The sequence below is a fragment of the Colletotrichum fioriniae genome (genome assembly GCF_027942845.1).
Source record: "Colletotrichum fioriniae strain IMI 355084 chromosome Unknown scaffold_10, whole genome shotgun sequence".
Taxonomy (NCBI): Eukaryota; Fungi; Ascomycota; class Sordariomycetes; order Glomerellales; family Glomerellaceae; genus Colletotrichum; species Colletotrichum fioriniae.
The window spans coordinates 1,902,868-1,930,005 of record NW_027076846.1 but is presented as its reverse complement, the minus strand read 5'-3'; the positions used below and the strand labels follow the sequence as shown (position 1 = coordinate 1,930,005).

Below are 27,138 nucleotides of genomic sequence, written 5' to 3'. Positions count from 1 at the left end.
TTATCACAAGACAGCCTCCGACTACTTCAAATCAGTGGGAGCCACTCCAATTTCCCCAGCACATGATAGCACATTGGTTGAATTATTTCAGCAGCATGGGTATATTGACAGTTTCAACAGAAAGCATGGAAACGAAAGTACATTGCAGTTGCAAATGATGGATTCAGCTGCATTCGCAGGCGGCACACTCAAAACACCCAACCACCGCAGGGGATATCCATCCCCCATAAGCCAATATATAGCCATGCCTAAAGCCAATTGAAAAGCACTGCAACAATGAAGATGAAACTTTTTGTACACTCCCGCCCTCGATCAGTCGCTCTCGTCAACATCCATCGACTCCGGGGCGGCCCTCCCACGCGTGCTCCGCGCCGACGTCCTCGTCGCTCTCGGAGCGGGCTTCTCTTTGGCTGCAGGTCGGGCTGGCAGTTTAGTCTTGGCTGCCGCTTTTGATGCTGCTGCCGACCGGCCCTTTCGCCCGTTAGACTTGGGCGGTGGGGTAGCTTCTTCCGGCTCTTCCTCGTCATCTGCTTCCACTTCCTCCTTCCCTGGTTCCTCTGTTGCAACGTCCTCAACCTCGGATAAAGGCGAGTCATCGCCGCTGTCGTCCGCAGCAGCTGTTGGCTTCTTGGCTCCCTCGCCGTTTTCTTCCTCTGGGGCTTCCGAGAGAACCGAGGAGTCATCATCGTCATCTGACACCTCCGTCTGTTCTCCATCTTCATTCTCGTACGTCCACTTGCTGACACCATCCCACATCTCACGGTCGTCGTCGGATGAGTCGCGTTCGGTGTACTTGGATACAGCAGTGGTAGCAGCACGGCCGCTGCGTCTCCGGTTTTCCAGGGGAATGTCGGATTCGCGGCGCGGGGCCTTGACCTTCGCGGGCTTCTTGACCTTCTGCTTTTTCGGCTTAGGTTCCTTTGGTGCCTTAGGCTCCCTGACCCTCGGGGCTGACCTTGCCTTCTTAGCAGCATGGTGGTCTCCACGATCATCTGTAGACTTTCTCTTCTGTAATTTTGTAAGCTTAGAGATCGGACAACATGGGAGACAGTGCCAGCTTACCTTCTTTCGGTCGATTGATTTGAACAGACCGTCCAATTTCTCATCAATCTCTGACGGCAGGTACTGCTTCTCGGCAATCTCCTGGGCAACCTGATGCGAAGGCAAGGCAGTGTAGAGACCGATCGGCAAGCCGACCTTACCCGGGTACGCTTGAAAACTCCAATTCTTCCTCTCTTGCCATTTTCTTACAACGGCCTGGGCCAAATCGCTGACAATGTAAAGATTCTCGCTCGCCTCCGGGCTGATCGCATCACGAGTCTGCTTCACCCTCTCGGCGTACTTATAGACAAGTCCCAGGTTCTCTTCCGTTGCCACATTCGTTAGATAGTACAGAATGTAGCGGCCATGGTCCGCAAGATCACTGGCGTATGAGCTCAGCTCCTCTTCACCGGCATCATCGATATTCTCCGGCTTGTTGAAGTCGGGATGGTGAGACAGCAAAGATATGAGTCGTCCCATGATCGCCTCCATAGGGTGCTGTTCATTCGCCCCCAATGCGCGAGCCCGGGATCGGATCCAGGTCTCAACGCGCTGCTTCAGATCGTTGTTCGGCTCGAATGCCGTCAAGAAGATGATGGTATAGAAGCGTGCCCGAAGCTTGTTCTGCACCAGGTACTTTTGGAGCTTCTCGATGAAACCTCGGCGAACAGTCAATTCAGTGTCCTGCGCCGTGAATGCGAGACGGTTGAAATCGGCTGGTGTCAGGAAGTCGTCGAAATGCTTAATGGTGCATAGCTTCAGCAACAGCTGAGCTGCCAGCAGGCGAAGCCGTGACTTGTGGTGGTTGGGCGTATCCTTCGTCTTGCAGAGCTCTCCTCTCTTCGCGACCAATGTCTTGAGCAGCTTGAAGACAGGTACGGCCTTCTCTTTAGCCTCTTCGACATCGTCCATACTGCGCAGTCGGTTGACGAGAATATGCAATGACAGGCACTTTGCTTGCAATTCTTCATCCACGCTGGCATCATCCACCCACTCGGGGTCTTTGTCTGTTGCGTCTGTTCGAACCTTGAGCAAAATTTGCTGCACCGTCATGTTGAGGATGTCATCATCAGAATCGAGGGTAATCTTGGGCACCTGCAATTCCAGCTGTGCGACAGACTGGAGCTTGTTGAGGAAGTGCGCTGAGCCGTAGGTCCAGTCTTCCATAATCTTCTCCAACAAGCTAGTTGCACTGACCAGACCCTTGTCGTCGCCCTTGGCTAGGAGAATCTTGATGGCATACTTGGCAGACTTCACAGGCCGTCCATACAGAGCGTAGCTAACAAGAGCCTGTGAAAACTTTCGGTCTTGAGGAATCTCTTCTGGGTACTTCTTCGAGTATGAAGCACAAGCTTTCAGGGTATCGACAACGTTGGAATCGTTCTCGTTGGTCTCTGTGGGAGCTTGCTCGACGAGACCCTTGCATAGCCCTCCCACGTGAGTCTTGAAAAGCTCGGGGTTGCGCTGTGAGATTTCGTTGAGAATTTCGTGGGATACGGAGCCCAGGCCGTCCTTATCGTTCCTCGAGTAATCGAGGATCGTTGCAAGGTGACTTCGGTTGAATAGCAAGCAAGCCGACCTGTAGAGAAGCGGCAAGAGCGTATCCAGGATAGTTGCGTTCTGGCTTGCATTGGTGCGCTTGACCAGTTCCTTGATGGCTTGTCGGACCGTCTTGTAGTCGCTCTCGGCACTGACGGAGAATTTGACGAGCTGGTAGGCGCGTCGGTCATTCGCATTGGCGAACTTCTGAAGATCGGTCTTCACTTTGAAGGAGTCTGGGAAGAACTGTGTGATGTACTGTACTGTCCTCTCCAGGTTCGCCGTAATCTTTGGACGGTTATCGTCTATCACGCCTCCGTTGTAGCTCTCGCACTGCTTGACAAAGGCTTCGAGGACCTGCGCGAATTGAGGTTGCCGACCTTGCATAGCCATAAAGGCTCTCTTGGCCGCTTGGTCTAGAGATTGAGTAAGGAGAAGAATTCTTTCCGCACGAATGCGATCTTGGTCAGCAACGCCCGCATTCTGGGAGCTTTGAGACGCCCCTCTAGTACTCTTTGGTGCCTTAATGGGAGGATAGGACAGAGGTACCAGGCACTCGAAGAGTACACGATCGAGAAGGATGTTGAGCTCAGAGTCGTTCGCATAGAAGGCGTTGAAAATGCGCGAAGGAATACCAGACAAGGCGGCAACGACGCTCTCCTGCCCAGCAGCCAACTCCCCTGATCCAACCGCCCAGAGTTTCGCGAGCAACGTCATTGCATCGACTCGGACAGCAGTGCGCTTGTCTCGACACCGGTCGGCAAGACTGCTAAGAACAGAGCCGTCCTTATCCACGCCGCCTGGGGCAGCCAGCTTAGAGATGAAGTCGCGGAAGCTGAAGAGCTCCATCACTTTCACGGCAGCCAACCGGACCTTTTCGTCTCCATCGTTGAGCTTCTCCCCGAGATGCTTCACTAATTCGGACTGTTCTTCGCGACTGAGACCAATCCCGCCTGCTGAGGTGGCCAGGATATATCCGACAGCGTTGGTCCAGGCTGCTCGAATGGTCGCCGTCTTGTCATTTCTCCTGCCCAAGAAATGATTGTACGCGGAAGAATGGGTTTGCGCAAAAGATTGGGGCGAGAGAGGTGTGGTGAGGACGCTATCGGAGATCTGACTGGGAGCCTCGTCGGCCAAGCGTAAAGGGGGATACTGAGCGGGATCCAACACGGGCGGCGGGGGCGGTCCAGCAGCACCAAGTCCGGAGATCATATCTCCAAGTGTTTCGGTGGCCAGCTGTCGAAGATCCACATTATCGGCCGACAACTCTGCCTCGACCTGTGGTATGACATTTTGCAGAACAGATGGCGATGCGCGCCAGAGTTCTCGGATGAGATAGTGGGCCTTTCTGAGTTCCTTTAATTCTGCGTCCGTGGGACCCCTGGGGGCATCCTCGTCCTCTTCATCTTCGTGAGATTTGCCAACCGTCTTCGCCGCGAATCGAGATGCGTCCAGAATGACGTCGCTGAAGTACTGGCTTACGTAGTGTACCATCTTCTCAGTACACACATTGCAGATCTCCTTCGCCATGATGTACGCAGGCGGCTCGTCCTTGGGCAGCAAGGTCGACTGATTGCCGTTCTGCTCGCTACGTTCTGTGCGGCTCTGGAAGCCGCCCGGGGGCGCTGCTCTAAGGAATTGAGCCATGATTACTTCAATGACCTTGGGGTTCATGCCGGAAGCCTCGTCAACCAAGGCAATCAGCATTTCCGTCATGGTGTTGCCGACCTCCTTTGAGACACCTTCTTCAGGCCCCGAGTTCGAGCTTCCAGATACCCCATCGAAAAAGACTGAGAAAAGTTTCAAAAGCATGTCGTCGGCACCGTCGATATCATTGATTAGGAGGATACTTTTGACGTCGGTCAGAGCTGTCAACACGTATTTGTGCTGGCTATGATAAGGATGGATTTGGTCGCTCAGCGAAGGGAATACGTGCGTAACGACCAGATTGAAGAACATCTGTTTAACTCATCAGTGAGAGCTCTAGGTAGCTCGAGATCAATGGCTTACCTTGGTCTGATCCGCGGTGAACGGCGCGTCAGGCGCACACAGGCGCAGAATGTCTGCGATACACACAGCCGCGTACGCTCTGACGCCCTTATCCTTGTGGGCTAGCAGGTTGCGTTGGCCCAAAGCATGAGCAACATCATTGAGAGATTCAACCTCTGTAGTATCCTGATCCAGACCCCCGAGTTCCTCTGACAGAGCCTGCAGACGGTTGAGAAGCTCGGTTGTAGGGATAGGTTTTCCGGGCTTCCAAGTCAATTCTTCGTCAAATTGAAGGCTGACAAGCTCCTCTCCTTGTTCCTCCTCAACCTCGACCTCCTCTTGAGGTTCATCGCGAGCGCGACGACGCGCCATCTTGGAAGGTGTTCGGTGGGCGCTCGGCAGGTGACGTGTGGTGAAGCGGGGAAGATAATGTGTCGATGCTGTCGTCGATCGACTGGAACGTGTCAGGAGTCGATGATGCGCGCGTGGCCTAAGTCATGGATAGAATGTCGCGCGTCGCGTGCACGATGGAAGTGTGCGGCAGGTGTTGTGAGCACGCAGAATTAGAGACCAATTGCGGTGGTGGCGACGAGAAGGGGGATGAAGCTGGTGCTCTCAGTGTTGCGACGAAATTGGATGGATGGGAATAGTCGAGGCGTGTTACGCGCCCGCGCCTGCAGTTCATCGGGGTTTCGCGTGCTTACCTGAGCTGAGGGAGGTAGAACGAGGTACCTGCTCAAGCTCCAGCTGTACCTTACCTTCCCTGCCCGGTCGTGGCTTCTGTGTGGCCCCGGCGCAAGCAGGAGTGGATCTGTGGCTGTGATGCCTCGGGTGGCTGGTGACGGATGTCACCGTTCGGCGCTCAACGACCTGTCTCCACTTGGCCGCCGGTGGTGAACTTCATGAGCCTCGGTCTCCTTACAGTAAGGTATACTGGGTCGCGGTGGGTTAATTGATGACTTTCTTTGGGTTCAAGGTAATGAGGAACGTCTTCAAGTGTTTCGATCATGCGTCTTCTCTGGAGGTCACAAGTGCCATGCCATCTTACAATCTCTGGTCTCCGGCGGAATCCTAGATACTGGGACTTGGGCAGGACGAAGGGCTACGACAATTGCGGCCTTGTAAATTTAGGCTCGATTCTGTTTCTTTTGACTTTCTTCCAAAAAATTCTGTTCAATCGAACAGGATCATAACAACAATCGCCCAGTTCTTTTCTCGGTTGATTACTTCTTGGAAAGGGGGTAGAAAGCTCGGGGATCAAATTTCGTGTCCCTTGAGCCTAGATGCTCTGCCCACATGCTAAGAAACCACATCGAGTGCTTAGATTGTCATGGTGATATCCATTTCCGGTCATTTTAATTGTTCATTACACCTGTATATCTACTCATACTTCGGCAGTCAACGAGCAGCTTAGATGCCAGCCTATGTGCGTCTTCCATCAAACGATGTCGTTCAGTGAGGTTCTGCTGCAAGGAGCTTTTTCATTGTAGGGTTACGAAGAAACCCGAATGTTTCTCGTGGTAATTTTTGGTTTTTCGCCGCGTGACTGAGTCTTTACCTAGGTCACAGATGCCACAGATCGTGGGAATCTAAAGGGACAAATGACAAATATATTTGGGGTCTTTCTCGTCTTTCGTCACTGGGATACATCTAAACCCAATTCAAGTTTCTAGCCTATCATTCAGTATCTCCTTATGTCCTCCAAATTGGCAATGTCGTATGGCGACAATTCATACCTTGGGTGGTCAATTCCCCAGAATGGGGCGGACGTCTAGTGATCCAAGAAGTACTTTAAGTGATTCGTTCCATATAAACCTCCTACTGCAGTCAAATATGATCATTTATGTGATGAAAACTACTCGTCCCCAAAGCCTCAGGCGCACTGAGCCACCCGGTCAGCTGCAGGGCGACCAGATCTCCTGACTAAATATCCCACCACCTCGATCGGTTGTAAGTGGAATACACATCCCGAGAGTATTCACTCCCTCACCGACGCATCCGCTTCCTGCCACCCGATTCGGGAAACACGCTAGTCTGCCCGTCTGCCTTTCTCAATTTCCACCCATCTCGACTTCAAGATCCCCTTCTTCTTTTTTCCTTCTCTCTCTCTCACCCACCCACACCACAACAACGCGAATCGCGCAGCAACTTTCGTTCGCCCGCAGGCAAATCCAAGGTACGTCGGCTTCTTCATCACGAAGATTTATTTTGTCTTCTTCTTCTTCTTCTTCTTCTTCTTCTTCTTCTTCTTCTTCTTCTTCTCTTCTTTTTACTGTAATCATCATCTCTGACGCGATACAGCACGCTTCGCAGCACCTCTCGTTCGTCCGATCGACACTCTTTCGACCATCCCATACTTCAGCGTAAGTCGAGATCGCCAGCACCACGATCGTCATCTCTACCGTCTACGAGACGATTGAGAAATACCTCCTGTCTCGTTTTCTGCCTCCAATTGCTCTTATTCTTTCCTTGCTCATTGGTCAAGTTGAAAGAGGGGGTTGAGCGATCCTATTTTCCTCAATCTTGCGGTCTTGCGATCTCGAGGGGCACCCCGGGCACAAAAACACTCATCTTCATTTTCCTCTCCTTCGATTTTCTGGCAGATCGATTTTTCAGGAAATTCACACTACCCCTCGCTCCTTCCTCTGGCCAGTATTCTTCACCCTCGGTGAAAATTTCTGTTCCCCCATTCGCCTTTGTTGACGCGCTGGTTTTCCCACCCTCCTATTCTCGCGTTCCTTCTCTCACTGAGCCACTCACTCCCACTTCCACTTCTTCACCCCTTCAACCTCTCTTTTCCACCCACTTCATTCACTTGTCTTCATCACCAACTGACGGCAAATATTCTTTTGCAGACAACACTCACTTATCATCATCTCCTTTCTTCAAAGAAGAGTAAGTTCCATCTTATTTTCATTCCTTTCATTCGTCTTCATGCTGGTTCTGCTCTTTGCGCTTGGCTATATCCAAAATTTTGGTTTTGCCGTCCTCAAATTTCAGACTTTGCTCATTTGATTGTCGCTTTCTTTTCCCATTCCAGAGTCTAACAAAGTCACAGATACAGTCATTGTTCGAGAACAAGCTCAACGGACACTCGCTAGCCATCATGATGCGTAAGTTTCTCTTCCTTTGAATTTGGAGATGTCAAAAGAAAATCCATCTTACTGACAAAATACAGCCAAGCGCCCCAATAATGATTATCGCGATCACTGCGGTTACTACCGTGAGGATGACGACCTCACCGTGACTGAGGGCGCCATCCAGCGCGAGCAGAAGGACTGGAGCACCTACCGCAAGACTGATCCCTTCATTCTCATCACTCTTGCCGTGGCCCTCGCTACTCTCATGGGCGGTGGTATCGCCATCGGCATTCACTGTAAGCATTCCATCTTGCACATCTTCTCATTTTCTTTTGACAATCAGCTAATAATGGGTATCATCAGTTGCCACTCGTGGCTCCCCCAACTCTCAGGTCCCGACCTCTGACTCCCATGTCGTCCCTCGTTTCGCCGGCATGAACTACAACGTCCTCGGCTTCAATGGCACTCAGACCCACGGCATCAACTCCACCCTCTCTGGCTTGGGTACCACTGGCACTCCCACTCTCTGCGAGGATGACGCCGATGAGACCATCACCGTTACCCAGTTCCTTGGAAACAACAAGACCGCCTCTGTTGACACCACGATCACGACCCACGTCCAGAAGACTCTCACCCAGACCCTCCACAAGTCTCCTATGGGTACCACTGTCTCGTCTGCCGACCCTATCAACACCACTCTTCCCGGCTCTTCTGTTGTCACCCAGTGAGTTCTTCTTCCTTTCTTTCTAATTCCAAAGTCCAAAATGCTCATTCTCTTTTCAGGTCCATTCCAGTCGTCACCAAGGTTCTTACCACCTCTGTCACTGAGACTGCGTACCACACGGCCACTGCCCACCAGAGCAGCGTCGCGTCCGAGTCCTCCGAGTCCTCCGAGTCTGTCATCGCGTCCACATCTTCTGTTGAAGACGCGCCTCCCATTCTCGTGACCACCGTCGGTCCGCTCCCATCTGAGAGCTCTCACCCTGACGTCACCTCGGTCTTCCTGACCAAGACCCTGACCCAGACGCGCAAGACCACGATCCAGGGCGGTCCCTTGGTCTCTACTGAAGAGTTCTCCTCAACCACCACGGTCACTCCCACGACGATCATCAAGTCTACCATCTACGTCACCGCAGCCCCCCTGAGCTCTACTTCTCAGGCCCAGTGCTCCCACGAGATGGAAGACCACACCGTCTTCGTCACCGTCACCGAGACTTTCATTCCCGGCGCTACCAGCTCTTCTTCGAGCGTTCAGTCCAAGACCTCCAAGGCCTCCTCCTCCAAGATGTCTTCTTCTACTGCCTCGGTTTCCCCTTCCACGGCTACCGACACCATCTTGGTCACCTACACCGTCACGATTGACAGCCTGTACCCCGCTACCACGAGCCCCATCATGAGCAGCTCTTTCTCCAGCGAGAAGACCTCCTCCACGCTCACCCCCGCCTCCAAGTCGACCATTGTCGTCACCCAAGTGGCCACCCAGACCGTCATCGTCTCCATTGGACACGGAACAACTGTCTCTTCCCAGCTCGGCCACGCTGGCACTCCAATCTTTACCTCTCTTCCCTCTTCCGGAAGCGCCCAGGCCTCTACCGCTACAGACGTCGTCGTCTTGACAAAGACAATTACCTCCAACGTGTTCAAGACCATCAGTGCATCCTCCAGCGCCTCGTCGTCTACTTCGCACTCGGCCGAGGTCCAGACAGATACCCAGACCTCCATCGTCACCGTCACTGCTTCCCCTTCCAGCAGCGCCTCTCACTCCTCCAAGTCATTCTCTTCCCAGTCTGTCGAGTCCATTCTCACCACGATCTACCTCACCGATCGCGCCACTCAGACTGTCACGATTGGAGGCATGGCCACAGTGACTGTCCGCCCCGAGCACTCGTCTAGCACCTCCTCCCCGTTCTCTGGTCCCTCCAACTCCACCAGAACCGAGACCAAGATCATCACCGCCTCCGCGTCCAGAGTCGTCCGCACCTACACCACGACGGTCAGCGGCCAGGTCTTCACCTCGCTCATCACCGTCTGGAAGAACGTCACCGCGACCGCCACCGCCACCCTCAGCGGCAGCGGCAGTGCCTCCTCGTCTCTGACTTCCATCTCCCACGTGGTCCAGAACACGACCGTCACCGCGACCGCCACGTCCGTGGTTGAGGTCCCCGTCACGCTGAACACCACCATCACCATCACGGGTACTCCGATGATGCACCCTACCGCTCCCAGCACCCTTCCCCCCTTCGTCAACGGCACCGCCATGACTTCGTCTACCCGCAATGTCCCCACAACCTACCACTACCCCACTCTGTCCTCTTCGACTGCCACTGAGCAGCCCAAGAGTACGAGCACTGTGGTCGTCGTCTCCGGCGCCGCGGACAACAAGCATGCCGAGGGTATCGTGGGCGGCTGCAAGGGCTGCACCACCTGGCTTGCCATCTTCGTGCTGGGCCTGATGGTTCTGTTCTAAGAAGCAAACTCTTACTTCTTCATTCTTTTGTGTGTTTTTCATTCTTTGGTTTTCCTCTTTGTGCACTTTCTGTTCTCCTTTCAGACTTTTTGATTGGAGAACGGGCAAAGATGGAACAACTCCCCTGTTTTCTGATGCTTTTCTTTTTTACTTCTCAAGGATGGATGATACCCCTTTTCATCACGAACGGATAACGAAACGAACGATAACGAACTCGATTCTCATGCGGATCATGGATTTGGTACTTTCGGCAAGGGGAGGAAACTGCACAGAGTCTTTCTTTTTCTTTTTCTTCATTTCAATGTTTGGAACCCGCTAGGCTAGGACGAACTTTCTGGGGTAAAAGGAATAGTTTGGAGAGTTTGGAGAGGGATCCGAAGTTGGGAGGGAGGCAGGAAGAGGGTTTGGCTTGCATGGACCAGTGCCTAAATAATACCAGGACGAACGCATTATTCTACACTTGATGACTTGACCTCTGTGAACGTTCTGTGATGTGATGTTATATGAATGGCGACTTGATGCTTAATATCGGCCAAGTCATGTCAGGCTTCTCGCAGCAAGTTTTCCATCGCCCCTGACTTGTAACCCAGTGTAAAGAACACACCACCGCAGGATACCAGTAGTGAAATCGCATTCATTCATTCTCATAATCTATCAATCTAAAACCCTCCCCATCATCCATCCCACCAACTCACACCATACCCAAGATGGACAATGCTTAGTTATGAGCAACCTTCAAAATCATCTTCTCCATCTCCTCAAAAGCCCCAACAACAGGCTGATACCCCTCAAACACACCCTCTTTATACCCTCCATCAACCTTTTGAATCGCCCCCTCCTCCTTCCACCGCTTCCCAATCAACTCGTCAAACGTCTCCCCCTCGCCCCTCTCAAGCGCCCAAACAGCCTTATACGCACCGCCCAGAGCGCACGCGTTCCCGCCCACGTCAAGCTTATACACGCCCTCCGCCCCGCCCAACACGTCGCCCATGACCCGCGCGATGGCCGGGTTCAGAGACCCGCCGCCGACGAGGTAGATCCGTCGCGGCTGCGCGGGGACCTTGGAGTCGGACTCGGGGCTGTGGACGAGGTTCTGGCTGCGCAGACGCATCGAGAGGGCCTGCGACTCGACAATGATGCGCGCGTCCGTCTCCTTGGACCACGGCTCCGAGGCCTCCGTCAAGGCGCTTCCGTCCTGCTTGGCGGTGTACCGCCACGTGCCGGCCTTGATATTCGGCACGATCTCGGGGAGGTCAAAGTACAACCCCAGCTTCGCGTCATCTTTCTCAGACCGCACATCCAGCGGCGGCGTATCGAGCACGGCCTTGTTGAAGTTGGCCCAGGGGTCACCGCCCTCAGGCTTCGGCAACGCATCTCGCACGCTCTCGCGCGCCAGCCCGCCGTTCTTGTAGCAGAGCATAAACATGTACTGCCCGGGAGTGCACGGGTGATTGAAAAAATGGTACGCCGCGTCGGGCTTATACACGGGCGTGACCATCAAGAACGTAGACGACGTGCCCAGCGAGACAATGGCATCCATCGGTCTTAGCGGCAGCGCAAGAATCGTGGCCGGGTTATCGCCCGTGAAAGGCGCGACCTGGCACTCCGCGCTGAAGCCGTAGCGCCGGACAAAGTACCCCGAGATGGCGCCCATGGACCCGCCGCCGTCGTGGCGCGGCTCGCCGAGCTTGGCGCGGAGGTCGCTCACGCCGGACTTTGAGCCGGCGGTGAGTTCCAGCAGGGGCTCGCTCCAGTTCCCCGCGGAAATGTCCCAGAGGTTCATGCCGCAGACGTCGCTGATGTCGATGGGGGCGACGGACCCGAGGAGGACGGAGGCGAGGAAGGAGGAGACGAGGGAGATGCGGGATGTAGCGGCGTACATTTCGGGGCGTTTCTGGCGGAGACGCATGATTTGCGTGCCGGTGAAGCGCTACCATGATTTTTTTTTCGTCTCAGCATAAATCACTCACACGATTGTTTACCTAGTTGAAGTGAAAACGAGGGGAGGGGGGCAAACATACGTGGTGTGCAGCGCTGCCAGTAACCTCCGCCAACCGCTGCGCCGTCTCAAAATTGGCATCAAACTCGTCGCACTGCGCCTGCGTGCTGTGATCCTGCCAATTCGGCGCGTAGGGGAACGAAAACGCCTCCTTCAACTGCTCGACGAGCGGCTTATCGGACTGCGGCAAGCCGCCCAGCAACGTCTCGGCCTCTTGGGCCCAGTAGGTGCTGCCGTGCTGCTGGCACGAGCCGCTGATGCCCTTGATGCGGTCCATGGGCGTCTTTGCCGAGAGGCGGCTCAAGACGAGGTCGATGGCCTCGAGGAACATGGCGACGGGCGCGTAGACCTCGCCCTCGGCCTCGTTGGTCAGAACGCCCTTGCGCAGGCCATACTGCTTGCCAAAGTCGGCGTCAAAGTCGACCTTGGCCTCGGAGACGACGGTCAGGTCGGACTGTACGACAATTGCTGTGTGACGGTGTTAAGAATTGAGGGAGGCTCGGATGTAAATGAGATTTTGGTAAGAGTGGCTAACCTTTGAGCTGTTGGGTCGATAGGTCGAACCCGAGATACAAGGGACCGGAACTCATGATGGGAGGAGGAAAGTGAGATGAGAGATATTGCACAACACTCGCGGGAGGGGGGTGCAAGTCAATTAAGTATCGGCTTCTATCTCAAATTTGTCCAAACAAGCAAGAATTGGTTCAATCGTCATATGAAAAAGAGAAAAAAACGAAACACACAGAATATCCGGTTGTCTAGGACCAAAAGTTGACCGCTGCCCACTACTTTGTACATCACGTTGACGTGGGGTGGGTGGGCATGGAGGGGCACACTTGTCACTTTGGGGCACTTGGAACAGGTTGCATGGTTCCCTCAGCCTTGTGGCAATTCAGGCTAAAAGCGGGCGGACCAATCGTACAATTCGAGACAGATGCGACGAATAGGCGCGCCAATAATCGTGTGACGTCTTGGCGGAAGCCAATGCAGCCTTGTCCCCTCGACTCGGGGGTCGGGAATAGCTCGTCCCGTGCTCTATGCGCCCTGCCGCCCTGCATACTGCCGCGTCTAAGGGTCCCGCTGCGTAGAACGCACTTGCGAGATTGGTCAGGATAGACGGGCACTTTTAACGACGAGCAATCCCATAGAACACCTTGATACGATAATAGACGTGGTTCAAGAAAAAGCAAATCTGTTGTTATTCAGCAGGCGAGAGATATATAAAACAAGTCTCTCGGTACGACCGGCCTGTGGCTGGCCTTTTGTGATCCCTCCCTAAACGCCGCCCTGATGCAAATGGATGCCTTGGAGGACTCTCTCCAAGAATGTTCTCTATACGTAGCAGCACGCCCCCTGTAGACCGGCACAAAAAAAAAAGACAAAAGACGGTGGCTTTGCCACGCATCCAGAAATGGTAAGGAAAACCAAGGGTATCTCGTCGTGAATGGCAAGCTCCTCCTCCAACTGTACATAGGACTCGGCTGCCTTAGTCGTGCTTGTGGCCATTGCCATTGGTGTGGCTGTGGTCGTCGGCCTCCTCGCTAGCCTCTCGGTTGGCTTCTCCAGGGATGAACTCGTCGAACGGGCGCGCAACCTCGGCCTCCTTCGGGACGAAGCGCACCTTGATCCTCCGCACACCGCGGACCTTGGCACCGACCAGAGTACGGACCTGATCCTCCACTTCTCGGACGGCCTCAACAGACCAAGCTCCGGGGACAGCCAAGTCGATATCCACCAGGTAGTTCTGACCGGACTTGACACCCGAGACGTTGCGAACATCAACTTCGTGGCCATCGGTGACATCAGAGAGGCTTCGGAGGGCGTATTTTTGGACATCTCCCTTGACCTCGTCATCAATAGCGCGGTCGGCCAATTCGTACACGGAAGACAGAGTGTTCTCGGCACCAGCCTTGATGACGAGGAGAGAAATCATCAGGCCACCAACGGGATCCAGCCAGGTCGCATCCTTGAAAAAGTTTGCACCCAGGATAGCAAGCAGTGTGACAATGCCGGTCCAGCTGTCGACACGGTGGTGAACGGCATTGGAGGCGAGGACGGAAGACTTTCGTTCGACGGCGACTTTCATGGCTGTTTTTTTTTCTCCCTGTTAGCTTTGTTTCTTGTAGCCACTCGTGCCTGAAAGAATTAGGGGGGGAACTGTGCTTACTAGCTCTGTACAGCCATTCCTTGATTGCGATCGTTCCCAGAGCCAACCAAGCAGCGTGCAAACTCGGTGTAGCATGACCATGACCATGGCTGTGACCGTGATGAGCGTGGGCAATGGCCTCTGCTGCAGCAGCAGGGTCGAGGAAGAGGTGAGCGTGGAGGGTGATCAAGCTGCTCCAGCACATGAACAGGCCGCCGCCCAGAAGCATGCTGGAGACACCCAGAGATCCCAGACTTTCAATCTTGCCGAAACCAGTGGGGAAGGCTTCGGTCGGGGGTTTCAAGCTCCACGAAACAGTGGCCAGCGTCAGGACGTCAGATGCCAGGTCCGTCAGACTGTGCCAGGCATCAGCAATCATGGCTTGAGAGCCGAATGCGTAGCCACCGGCGCCCTTTGCAAAGGCCATGCCGAGGTTGGAGTAGAGACCGATGCGAGTGATGCGCACGCCGGCGTCGTTCTTGTTGGCCGAGGTCAGGTAGACATTGTCGTGGCCGTGGTGGTGATGGTGGTGATGGCCGTGGCTCTTGCGAGACTGAGGCGGGTTGGCGGTCATGGTGGCAGTGGTGGTGGCAGACATGATGACAGTTGCTGGTAATGAAGGAGATGAGTTCTTCGCAGCCGTCAAGGTATTGTTGAGGTGAGGAAGGGAAGAAGTAGAAGAGGCAAGGTGGAGGCGGGCGGCGCTGGGGGTTAAGTAGGGATCGCAGGGAGAGGCGGCCGGGCTGGATGTTTGATAGACGCGGAGGGAGACGCGGCGCAGAGCTGGATGTGGTTGAGGTGGCCTAAAGGGGTAGGCAGAATTGAGGCAGCGGAGGAGGGTGTGCGTTCCCGTTCCCGTTCTTGGAGACGTCACCCACGCACTCCCACTCACAGCGGAAAGGCGGCGGAGCAGTGCCGTGGGACGCTTGGACGGGGTCGACATGCCTGGGGCCGGGTTGAGGGAGTAAGGTAAGATCCAATGCCAATATGTCCTCGGCTGTGTTTGTGTGTATGCGTGCGTGTGCGTATGTGTACGGATAGTGTGTACTCCGTAGGCGTAGTTAGGTGTCTCGCGCGCCTTCTCTTTCGCTATGGTCTCTTACTCTCTAAGCAGCAGGGTCAAGGTAAATTGTAGCGGAAGGGGTGAGGGGACGAATAACGGGTTGGCTAATTGCAAGCAGGCCAGGGACGCGTACATGACAAGCCCAGCCCGAAAAGCCGTGACACACCAAACTGAACCAGAATCGTACCGTGCGGTAGGTAAGGTACGAATAGGTAGATCGGCAGACGGAAGGTGGACGGAGGAGAGGAGGGGTGGTTGTGTGGTCCAGGTGGAAAGGGCCCCAAGGGAGGGATGGGAGGAAGGGAAAGGGTTACGGGAACGAATTGGGGGGCTGGCTTGGGGTGCAGCAGGCGTAAGAAACGGGGGTGAGAGTTAATTCGAATTGGAGACTGGCTGGATTGTACGTAGTCTGTACCCAAAACGCAATGGAAAGCAAAGCAAGCACAAAGTGCCAAAAAGGTGCGCGCGCGCGTGTGTTGTGAGTGTGTGCGTGTGTATGTACGGAGTATTGTGCGAGACTGTGTCAAGTGTGTGTCTCCAGCAAAAAGAAAAGAAAGGCAACGCGGCAATTCGGTGCAAGGAAGACAAAGCTTTCCCAACTGACAAGGCGAGGGTTCCGGCAGCGGCGGTAGCGGTAGCGTAGCGGCAGGGCGGGTTGGTTGATCTGATCTGCTGCAACTTGCGGCTAAGACCTTCAAAGCAGGTAGGTAGCATACGCAGTACACTACAGAGTGCGAGTACGGATACTTACTCAGACACAACTACCTGCAAGATGTCAAGTATTCTCACTGCAATTCTTGCAGAGGTAGTACTCTATGCAGTTGCTGCGGCTCAGTTGGTTTGCTGATGTAAAGGGTACCCCTACAACTTGCCTGTCTATCCCCCACCGAGCAACCGACCCGAGCTAAAAGGCGGTGCCTGACGAGCATGGGATGGGATGGGCAACGGGATGGATAGGATGGGATGGCGGGCATGTCATGGGAGAGACTGAGCAGTGAAGTGGGATGGAAAATCACCACCAATGATGAAACCCCACAAGGCGAGAGTAGAGTGAATTGGCTCCATCTGATTGACGGATGCAACTTGAACGCCAAGAAAAGGAAACCCATGATACCCATCCATGAACTCAATGGGCTCCGAAGCTACGTACCCCCAGTCCTCTCGTGGGCTGGCAGCAAATTTCTTCGAAACTGACTTGTTCAGTCTCGTCGCACCTGTGGACAACGTAGTACGTACGGCGCCGCCGGGAATTGCTATGGGGAAGAAGCTTGAATTCTCTTCTTCTCTTTTTTTAAACCTTGCGCTACGGCAACTCTACTTTTTTGATACAGTGCCAAAATGCTTAGGATTTTTCTACCATGTCAATATGCGTACACCGAGGACTCGTACACATTATGCTTCTCCATGCATTACCCGCTTTGGAGCAAGGTACTTGAAGAAAGCCACGACATGCGTCAGCCACGTCTACCCACAACTAAAAACCCTTCTAGACTAAGTTATGGAACCCGAAACTGCAAAATAGCCTCTCTCACTACGGGTGATTTTCCCTCTTCTGAATCGTAACGGATCCAGTATATCCCATCGGCTTGTGTCCGTATCCATAACGTAGTTGGTTCATTCAAAGTGTTGACGCATGTCCATCTGTCCCGCCTACCAAAGAACAACGGACATGGTCCGCTGCAACCACCACGGTAGAGACCCAAATATGACCGTCGGACTGTCTCTCTCCAGAAGGTAACTTCGTCCTCGAGCTGCAAGCCCGGAGGTGTGGTTGAGCAGACATGTCATTGGGCGAAAAGGCCACGCAAGATGCCCCTGAGAATCTTATTCCAATAACAACGCAAAAGACCGCCGATCAAGCCAACATATCAAGCGTAAATTCTCTTTACAGATAGTCTGTACAGATACTCCATACGGCTCCGAATCCATCTCTCCTAATATGACGCAGGGCCGTCACTTGTCGCAGACATCTTATGTGGCCCGTGTCAAGGCAAAACCTCTAAAAGACCCATGTTACCTAAGCGGATGCCTTTACCAAGTCAAGCCACACTGGGCTTGGTCATCTTGTGGGGTTCAGTGGATTCGCAGTCCCGGGCTGGCATGCTGGGCCCCCCCGAATCATGACGAATTGACCACTGATAATCAGATCGCCCCCTTCAACTCAACCATGCGGCTTGATTTTGAGCCTGTCGCAACGTTTCCATTAACACGCGCTTGTCAGAAATCTCCTTCCGTCCCTTGGATCACTTCTATTCTTAAATTCAACGCCAGGGTGAACATGTCCACATAACCATTTCCTCCCACCCCCTTTTCCGAACACTCTCCTACCTCTTTCTACTGAGCCTCCGCCGAGTCCACGTACATCCCCCCGGAGCTACCTTCCCCCTTGACTCTTAAGCGGCTCCGGAATTCCCTCCCACATCCCGAATAGGCCTTACGCAACCTCAACCACAACAACGCAACATCATCGCCCCAATGCGCAAACCTCTTATGCGCATTCCCTACACGGAACTCTTGGCCCCTCCCACAGTCCGTCCAAGCACCGCAAACACCATCCCCGGTGCTGTCGCGGCCCTCCAGAACTTCTTCACGGCCCCGCCTCCAAAGGGCCTGCCGAGGTCGACCGTCGTACTGACTGGGGCGGGCCTATCCGTCTCCAGCGGTCTCGCCGACTACCGAGGCGTCAATGGCACGTATCGCGTGAACAAGACTTACCGCCCAATCTACTACCACGAGTTCCTCGCAAATCACGAGGCGAGGAAACGGTACTGGGCAAGGAGCTTCTTGGGTTGGACGTCGCTCCACAAGGCGTCGCCAAATCATGGTCACTATGCTATCCGAGATATGGGCCAGATGGGCCTGATTCGGAGCGTCATCACGCAAAACGTTGATTCATTTCACTCAACAGCTCATCCTGACATTCCAACATTAGAGCTGCACGGCTATCTACGATCCACAGTCTGTGTAACTTGCAGGAACGAGTACCCCAGAGATGCCTTCCAGGATGAGCTTGCGAGGCTCAACCCGGCCTGGGCAGCCTTCCTCGTCGAAGCGTTAGCTTCCGGGGCGCTCGACACGGAAAACCCTGCCGAGCGCAAGGCCAAGGGCATCAAGTCCAACCCCGACGGCGACGTGGATCTGCCAGGCGCGCCGTACACCACCTTTAGATATCCGGCCTGCCCGCACTGCCTCGCGAAGCCGCCGTCCACGCCCGAAGGGACTAAGCACATTATCGAGGTCGACCACGATGGTGCGTGGAAATCCACCAGTTCCGGGGGCATCTTGAAGCCCGCCGTGGTCATGTTTGGTGAGAGCATCCCGAGCGACGTCAAGACGGCGGCCGAAGAGGCCATTAACGGGGCTGGAAAGCTGCTCATCTTGGGGACTTCGCTTGCCACGTACTCTGCCTGGCGGCTGGCCAAGATGGCGCTGGACCGTGGCATGCCCATTGCGGTGGTGAACACCGGAGGCGTACGGGGCGAAGATCAGATCTCCGCCGTGGAAGACCCGGAGCCCATGGGTATTAGAGGCGTGCGGACAGAAGTGTCCACCGATGTCGTGCTTCCCGCGCTGGTAGAGCAGCTACACAAGCTGCCAAAGACCGCCTCGGGTCCGATTGGGACCGTAGGAGCGCCCAGAGGAAACCATGACGTGTTCAAAGATATGTTGTCATAGACCACCACGATTTGTACCAATCCAAAGCGTTGCCATTTGCATAACTAGAAAAAGCTCGACATGCCCCGCGCCGGCGGTCTCGCGGCTTCGGGCACTGCAGCTGTCGATTGTGCTTCGGCCTTGCTACTCGCCGTCGCCGCCGTTGCCGCCTCCGCCAGCCGTGCCTTTTCCTGCTTCTTTTGTCGCGAGACGTCTTCTCGCTCAATCTCTTTCAGCACTAAGTAATAATCGTGGTCAGCATTGTCGAAGCGATTTGAGCACTTGTGATTTGTAAAACGCACTCTCCTCCCAGTCCAACTCCTTCTGAGAGTCGCCCGTACCCAACGCCTTCTCGACGTCAACAGTCTCGCCCCTTTGTAGCTTCTCAACCACCTCCCGCAAGACGCCAATGCGAACGTCTGCCTGTCGAGAGAACGCTTCGAACGCCTGCTTCGTCGACAGCATGTTGATGGACATGGAACCGATCAGGAGGAAGATGACAATGTAGAACGTGGCCGGGTTCCATTCCTTCTTTCTCTTCGGCTTGACTCGCTTGATCATGGGATCGTCGGTAAGTTTCTCTTCGGACCTGAAAGGCTTAGGAATGAGGCCCTTCCAGAAATCGAGTTGTGCTACCGTAGGAAGGGAGCTCGAGTGTCGCGACTGGAAGTAGAAGGAGCGATTCGCAGCTTGCGCAAAGGCCACGGCGCGGAGGCCTGAAGAAGGTGCTACGAACAGCTTGGGTGTCGCAACTCGAGACATTTTGGGCGGGAGGAAAGAGTCGACCTCTATAAGAGCGCACACACGTCGTCTTCGCTATGCTGCCGTGTTCGAAATGGATGTCTTCTGGAAGGAGTCAAAAAAGCTTCCGGAGCGCTCCTTTCGCGGTTCTCAAATTCCGGATGGCCCGTGCATCGATGGTCCCTGCTGCACGGACCGAGCCGGGATTACGGTTGCTCCGGGCAACGACCCGGGGCATTGTTTAGCGAGACCTGACAACTGCCAACTGCAGGCCTTTGTGGACTAGCATGAAGTCACACATCAAACTACCTTTACCTACAAACGGCCAATTGCCCATGTTTGCATCAGGAAACAATTCCTATTTCCTCTTCACGAAAGAAAGACTTCATGACGAAACGCCTCTTATGACCCGTATACATACAACCTAATGACTTCGTTACAAAGCAAAGTCGACGCCGTCAAGGCGGCGGCTGGGTCGACTGCAACATGCACATCAACAACTACGGTGCTTCTCAAAGAACTTCTCGCGACGGATGCCGAGGCGCAATCGACAGCGCAAAAGAAGAAAACAACGACAACGACAACGCGAGGCAAGGCAACAGGTACAGGGCGAGGGGCTACGACCACGAGCAAAAAGGAGGAGTTGTCACCAAAGGAGAAGGCCGCGCTGGCAGCGCACATAATCAACGTCGCTCTCAAATCACTCACCGAGGCATCCAAGCCTGCACCTCCCGCCCAACCTTCAACCCCGTGCCGACGACAGAATTCAGGCGACGACCTACGAAAGCCCCAGAATAAACGGCCCCTGAGGCGGTCCAACTCCATGCCCATGACCCCGATGCAGCCACGTTCACTCAACAGAACCTCGACCTCGCCCACAACAACACCGAAGCCCACGAAAAGCGCGACAACGACGATTCCCACAGTCACTTGTCTTGCGACGGTAGAGTGCCTACGAGCTGCGTTTGCGTGTTTGAGATCGCTTCATACCTCTGGCGCAGTGCAACTGCCTGACCTGCAACTTGAGAGTGGGATATCTTCTTTCGTTGGCAAGCTCGTCGGGCTAGACCTTCAGGAGCATGCGCTGCGGGAGCTGACCCTTTTGAGGCAAAGAATCGACGCAATGGCCCCTTCAGCGAAATCAAAGACGAAAGCAGCTAAAACAACAGCGACAAGCACCAAAGTCAAAGGTCTCGCAGAAATCCTAGACTTTGGGGATGCCAAGTTCTCCGGCTCGACCCTTGGCCTGGTCATCACGACTCAGATGCAGATCCTGCGGTTAATGTCTGCAACTAAGAAACCGGCAACGATCGAGGCAGCTTTGCCATACTTGGTCCCTTCCCATCCGACTTCACCGATTAACCTCCTCCTGGAATCCGCAAAGGAGTCCGCTTCAGCGAAGACGAAGGCTGCGCGACAGCTCGATCTCCTTTCACAACTTCTCCTTTCTCTAGCCCCGAGCTTGGCAAGCAAAGACGATGACGTTGCCGTGGACCGCCGTCTGAGTTGCGCCCCAGCTACTGCACTGGAATTACAAACCCTGGGATTGGAGGCGCGTCTGCATTGGTGGCACATGGCTGGCCACAAGGCAGATGTGGACAAGGACATCATTTCACCACTCTCTCGATGCATCACCTCGTACATTCGCAGAGTCAAGTCTGACTCGGCCGGGGCATACCGCAAGTCTCTCAACGCTTTCGATCGCATCAACACCATGGTCAAGAGTCAGCGCCTGGAGCCGATGGTCGCTTCGAAATCGCCACTCGTTGTGATTTACCAGGCTTTGGGAACGGTGGCTCAGACTGCTCGCCATTTTAAGGAAGCAGCCGAATGGATCTCGAAAATCAAGGCGACTTTGGACTTGGCCAACGATTCCCCGGCGAAGCGCTGCGCGGTTGCCGCACAGCTTGTAGCGGTATACGGAAAACAGACACCGTTACCTCTGGAGCCGCTGTCTGCGTACCTGAAGGAAGTTTACGACGCCCTCCAAGGGACATTGAAGGGTGACGTCACGGAACTCGAGGAGCTCATGGTCAATTTATCAGCTGCTCGTAGGTCGGCAGTAGGAATTTTGGCTGGCAAACTTACGGATAAGTCTCAAAGCTTAGACGAACTTCTCAACGACCTCGTCCTCCAATTTCCCCGATTTGCCCTTCGATGGCTGGGGAAGCAGCCGACGAAAGACGCTTCCCCGAAAGATCACGTACGCTACGAGTCGAGGAAACAATTATTACTTACTTCGATAACACAAATCCTGGACTCAGCCCTGATGGTCGCCAAATCTCAGCTTGACGACAACAAAATGACCTGGACAGTGCTCGACGGCCTACTTCAAGAGTGCCTCATTCTCTTGGACCTTGCAGGCGACGCGAGTATCGCTCTCTCGAAAGCAGACGCCTCAAACCTCTACCACGTCAAACTTTCGCATCTCTACTTCATGTTCTTCAACTGGTATCGCCGCAACGCCGAGTCTAAACCCGGAGACAAGACTCCTCTCCGAGCTCTGAGACGATCTGTAGACTGTGTCAAGGACCGGTCTTCCGAGGAAAAGGAGAAGGCGCAGACAACAGCGAAACTCGAGTACTTTGCGGACCTGTGTAAGCAGGCTGGTCGATTCAATGATGCTCGCGACGCACTGAAGCTCATTTGCACGAACATGGTTGAAGACGGAGTTTTGTCTACGGTGGCTGCATCTTTGGCCGAGAGTTCACCTGCAGTGGCTTGGAGCACTAGTGTCAAAGCCGAGACATTGTCAAGGACAATAGGTACAATGGTCAAGCTTGATCAATCCTGGAATGATTGGACTTTCTTCCTTGCGGACGTTGAGCGGGCTGCGGTCTTGGAGCGCATCATTCAACTCATCCTCTTTAACTCGTCTAGCGAACCCAAGCCCAACGACATTAAGGATCCGGTTACCGAGGCTCTTTTGAGAATCTATGCGCCCGATCGCTTTCCCGTCCGCCGCCTTCGGACTTTGCTGCAACTACTCACGATGTCAATTGGCGACAAGGACGAGTTTCAGAGCCTTCGAGAGCAGGCAGAGGCTGCTTTGCAGCTCTGTCGTGACCAAAACTTTGGCGACGACGCTGGCCTAGCTGAGTACGTCTCCGACCTAGAGGCAAGTCTCTCGTCTATACTGGCTCTCGTCGCAACAGAGACAGAGTGGCGCCCAGCCGACTTCGAAGAGTCAACGAGTATCTGGCGTTCGATTATCAACCAGTGCCAGACCAAGAATGATCTCCTCTCCAAGGTCAGCGACACTGAGGGGCTTGTCAGGCAGCTTAATTCCATTGCCGAGTACGCAAGGCTCAGGGGCGAGGACGAATTCTTGTTGTCGGTCTTGACATTATGTGCCGACATCGCGTCCAAGCTATCCGATTCCTCCACGGACTTGCTTCTCCAGGCGCAAAGCAACCTCGCGGACCAATACACACATCTCGGTTATTCCGAGAAGGCCGAAGAGATTCTTAATAAAGCCAAGAAACTCGCAGAGGCCACAGCTACCAATCCCGACTTTGGTGCGGTAAACCTTCAGATCTCCCTCACTGAGTATCAGCTGGCAAACCAGAACTCTGACGCGGCGTAAGTCATATCTCCTAAAAAAGAATTAGGATATTCAGCTAACAACAGGTAGTCACAAGATGCTGCTGCAGGGCGAGGTTACCTTCGAAAACTCTTCCAGTGCGAGGAAGGCTCCTAGGCTCCAAAAAAAGTTGCTTCTGGCGAGAGCTGCCAGTCTTTCTTCCCGAATCAAATGGGACAAGGGCGAATATCAGCATGCTTTGTTCCACGCCAAGACGAGCGTGCGAATCTTGTTCCAGGACTGGACGAAACTAGAGGCTCGCTGGAAAGATGCGCCCAAGGCAGAGTCTAAGCAAACCTCTAGAGAAGGTTCTCCTGATGCTGAGGAAAGCCTTGTGTCGACTGGCGCTTTGACAAATCTGATCGAGCTATCCGACGGTCCTGACAGCTGGGCACTTGCTTGTGGTCTTCTGAGAGCCATGTTGCACCTTTCTTCAGTATACGCTCACCTTGGAATGTTTCAAGAGACTGTCTATTACGCGGAGAAGGCGCACCAGGTTGCCAACGCCACAAATGCCTCCATCTACAGAGCTCAGGCTGCTTCTTGGATCGGTTCAGTGTGGCTGAAGGCCTGCAAACTCGACAAGAGCCTTGGCTACTTGAACGAAGCAAGGCAGCTCATGGCCACGGCTGTCAAGCCGACACGTCAAGCGTTCCAGCTGGCTTGTGAGCTGAGTGCTTCATTTGGAGAAATGAAAGACCACGAGAACGAGACTCTACTCCTTGAGCTCGCCGAGGTCACGCTTGGGACTCTAAACAACAGCAATCGAGGCGCAATCACGGGCGTCAACGATGAGCAGGTGGTCAGTAAGATGGCAAAGCTCACGCTCAAGGCACCGGCTGCGCGCAGAACGCGAGTGACCAAGCCAACGGTCCCAGCGGCGACGAGGGCAACCAGAGTCACGAAAAGAGTGGCAGCGCCCAAGACAAAAGCTGCTGCTGCTCCTCCCAAGGCCGCTGTTGTTGCAGCAAACGATAGCGCATCCGACCTCAAAGCCTCCATGCTATTGTATAAAGCACTTGTCCACCTTAGTAAGGGCGGCTGGGCTGCAGCAGCAGAACTTCTCGAGGAGGCGAAGCAGATGTCTAGTAGCTTGCGAGAGTCTTTGCGAGTCCAGATTGGCGAGGCTACTTGTTTGATTGAACAAGGTATCAAGCAGATGGAGGGCGATTCAGTCTTCTCGGTTGTGAAGGAATCAACCATCTCGTACCCGTCCATCCACGCTGCTGCCGACAAAAATAATACGGAAAAGACGCAGCCGACGGGATCTTCTCCGCGAAAGGCTCAAGGCCGCGCCACCTCTGCCGAGCGTAAGGTCATGAGAGAAAACGCAACCTTTGTTGAAACTTTGGAACAAGCGCAAGCTCAGCTCATGGAAGCTCAAGCTGCCGCTGCTATTTCAGGAAATGGACACCTGGTTCATCGCATCTCCGCGTTGCTTCAGAGCACAGGCATTTTCCTATCGGCAGCCTCTCATCGGACGCCCAGAAACATGGGAGGCTTTGGATATGCCGCCTGCTCTGTCGAGTTTGCACGCAATCTGACTTGGAAACGGGAGCGAAACACCGTGGCTACGGATCACCTCAATGCCAGCTTCAGCGAGGCGGGCTGGCCACTTGCTCTTACGCTAAAGGACGATAGACGGGCAAGCATTGTCACTGTTGACGACATGGCGAGATTCCAGCGTGACTACATCGACATCATTCCTGATGCGTGGAGTGTCTTGTCGATCGCGCTAAGCGACAACCGTAAAGATTTGTGCATTACCAAGTTACAATCAGGCCAGAGCCCTTTCGTCTTGCGACTACCACTAGAGCGTGTGGCTTCTCGCGACGGCGAGGACGAGCTGTTCGACTTCCAGCATGGACACGACGAGCTTATGGATATTATCCAGGCGACCAACGCGAGTTGCCACAACACTGGTGACTACACTGCAAAGGGGGCCAAATCAGCGTGGTGGGCTCAGCGCGAGAATCTGGACAATAGGTTCAAGGATCTGCTCGACAACGTCGAGCAGGTCTGGCTCGGCGGGTTCAAGGGCATCTTCTCGCAACATCGTCATCGCGCTGATCTTATTGCCAAGTTCCAAAAGGCCTTTTCCAAGATTCTCGACAAGCATCTGCCCTCACGTAGGCAGGTCCGAGGAAAAAAGACTAGCAAGTCCCCCAAGATTACCTTGGAGCCGCGTATCCTGGACCTTTTTGTCGGTCTTGGAGACCCGTCTATGCCGAACAGCGATCTTGAGGAGCCTCTGAACGATCTTCTCTACTTTGTTGTGGATATTCTTCAGTTCCACGGCGAAAGAAACGCCTACGATGAGATTGACTTTGACTCCATGGTCTTGGATACGTTTGATGCTCTTCAGGCGTACCATAACGCTGCCAAGACCTCGGAGCCCGAGGAAGGCGCTCACAGCATTCTCATCCTCGACAAGGCTCTCCATGCCTTCCCTTGGGAATCACTTCCGTGCACGGAGGGTCTGGCGTATTCTCGCGTTCCCTCATTGTCCTGTCTGCGTCGACTGCTCCTGGAGCAGCGCGAGGCCCGAGATTCTGATGATGAAGAGGTTCATTACCGACACACTGTATCACCTGTCGGTGGCACGTACATTTTGAACCCCGGCTCTGACCTCAAGAACACTCTCGCCACATTTGAGAAGCCCCTCAAGGAGAAGCTGGGCGAGTCCTGGACGGGCATCGTCTCGCGTGCACCAACCGAGGACGAGTTCGAGGGAGCGCTCAAGAAGTCCGACATACTCCTCTACTTTGGCCACGGCAGCGGCGCGCAGTACATTCGAGGCAAGACGATCCGCAGACTGGAGAAGTGCAAGGCGGCGGCCCTCCTGATGGGGTGTAGCTCGGCGTCGCTGCAGAACGTCGGCGAGTACGAGTGCCATGGTCCAGTGTGGAACTACATGCTCGCCGGGTGTCCCGCCGTCGTGGGCACGTTGTGGGACGTAACAGATAGGGATATTGACCGGTACGCGGGCCGGCTGTTTGAGGAATGGGGACTGATGGAAAGGGGCACGTTTGTTGAGGATAGCTCGAAGAAGAAGGGCAAGGGCAAGGGACTTTTTGCTATGGAGAAGAAGAGCAAGGCGAAGAAGGAGACGACAAAGGCTACCGGGCGTGGGAACGCGTCGCTCGTGGAGGCTGTCGCGAGGGCTAGGGACGCCTGTCGATTTAGGTACATCACGGCTGGCGCGGTATGTGTATACGGCATTCCGGTATATGTTGGCAAGGCCAAGGCCGGGGGTGCTTGAGGGAGGGATTTGTTTGTTGATTGATTGCGTCGCTTTGGGGAAATACTTCGGGAAAAGAGAAAGTCTGGTGTCCGGCGTTTGTCGTATTCTAGGTTGGGGGAGAAGAACCGGAGCATTAGATTAGCATTGCATTGGAACGTGGGAGTTTTGGAAATTTCCAACGTTGCTGTCATTGTCTACTTGGACGGGTTTTCCGGGAGGCAGGCATCCAGGGGTCAGGGAGATATTGTGACTTGTCCCTCCCGCCGTAACTATAGTGTCTTCTTGATAATGAAATGAGGAAGGTTGTGGATGTGAGCAGAGTTTTTTTTCTCCGACCCCTTCTTGCGTGTGATGTTGCATGCGGGAGTAGATACGGGTACGGGAAGGGGTTCAATGACTTTGGTGGGTCTATTCTTTCCACGCTCCCCGCGTCTATCTGTCTGTCTGTCTAGAGTATCGGGCAGGGTATCGGGAGGAAGGTATAAGGGGGAGGTATGTTGGTGAAGCTTCATCCTCGGAGACGAAGGGGCGTGGTTATGGGTAGGATGTCATGGGAAGTGATCTATGTGGATGGTTAGGGAAGACTTGGGGA

At 54.2% G+C, this 27,138-nt stretch overlaps 7 protein-coding genes across 7 annotated transcripts; 3 read left to right on the top strand and 4 right to left on the bottom strand.

The window, feature by feature from the left end:
* Positions 1–312: 312 nt before the first annotated feature.
* On the bottom strand, positions 313–4,941 carry PDS5 (Sister chromatid cohesion protein pds5; the record flags this gene model as incomplete). The annotated part of the gene is made up of 3 exons (XM_053190169.2): positions 313–1,008; positions 1,063–4,539; positions 4,591–4,941. The coding sequence occupies 3 exons, from the start codon at positions 4,939–4,941 to the stop codon at positions 313–315; spliced, it is 4,524 nt and encodes a 1,507-aa protein (XP_053052591.2).
* Positions 4,942–7,675: 2,734 nt separating this feature from the next.
* On the top strand, positions 7,676–10,116 carry N0V96_008549 (uncharacterized protein; the record flags this gene model as incomplete). The annotated part of the gene is made up of 4 exons (XM_053190168.2): positions 7,676–7,682; positions 7,748–7,945; positions 8,013–8,373; positions 8,433–10,116. 4 exons carry the CDS (start codon positions 7,676–7,678, stop codon positions 10,114–10,116), a joined length of 2,250 nt encoding a protein of 749 aa, XP_053052590.2.
* Positions 10,117–10,834: 718 nt separating this feature from the next.
* Positions 10,835–12,705, bottom strand: N0V96_008548 (uncharacterized protein; the record flags this gene model as incomplete). Its single annotated transcript, XM_053190167.1, has 3 exons — positions 10,835–12,046; positions 12,138–12,583; positions 12,651–12,705. 3 exons carry the CDS (start codon positions 12,703–12,705, stop codon positions 10,835–10,837), a joined length of 1,713 nt encoding a protein of 570 aa, XP_053052589.1.
* An 896-nt stretch (positions 12,706–13,601) lies between these two features.
* Positions 13,602–14,859, bottom strand: MMT2 (mitochondrial metal transporter; the record flags this gene model as incomplete). Its single annotated transcript, XM_053190166.2, has 2 exons — positions 13,602–14,203; positions 14,283–14,859. 2 exons carry the CDS (start codon positions 14,857–14,859, stop codon positions 13,602–13,604), a joined length of 1,179 nt encoding a protein of 392 aa, XP_053052588.2.
* A 2,940-nt stretch (positions 14,860–17,799) lies between these two features.
* N0V96_008546 (uncharacterized protein) lies at positions 17,800–18,999 on the top strand (the record flags this gene model as incomplete). The annotated part of the gene is made up of 1 exon (XM_053190165.1): positions 17,800–18,999. One exon carries the CDS (start codon positions 17,800–17,802, stop codon positions 18,997–18,999), a length of 1,200 nt encoding a protein of 399 aa, XP_053052587.1.
* A 44-nt stretch (positions 19,000–19,043) lies between these two features.
* On the bottom strand, positions 19,044–19,740 carry N0V96_008545 (uncharacterized protein; the record flags this gene model as incomplete). Its single annotated transcript, XM_065758367.1, has 2 exons — positions 19,044–19,216; positions 19,281–19,740. 2 exons carry the CDS (start codon positions 19,738–19,740, stop codon positions 19,044–19,046), a joined length of 633 nt encoding a protein of 210 aa, XP_065613122.1.
* Positions 19,741–20,146: 406 nt separating this feature from the next.
* ESP1 (separin protein) lies at positions 20,147–26,564 on the top strand (the record flags this gene model as incomplete). Its single annotated transcript, XM_053190164.2, has 2 exons — positions 20,147–23,301; positions 23,354–26,564. The coding sequence occupies 2 exons, from the start codon at positions 20,147–20,149 to the stop codon at positions 26,562–26,564; spliced, it is 6,366 nt and encodes a 2,121-aa protein (XP_053052586.2).
* Positions 26,565–27,138: the final 574 nt, after the last annotated feature.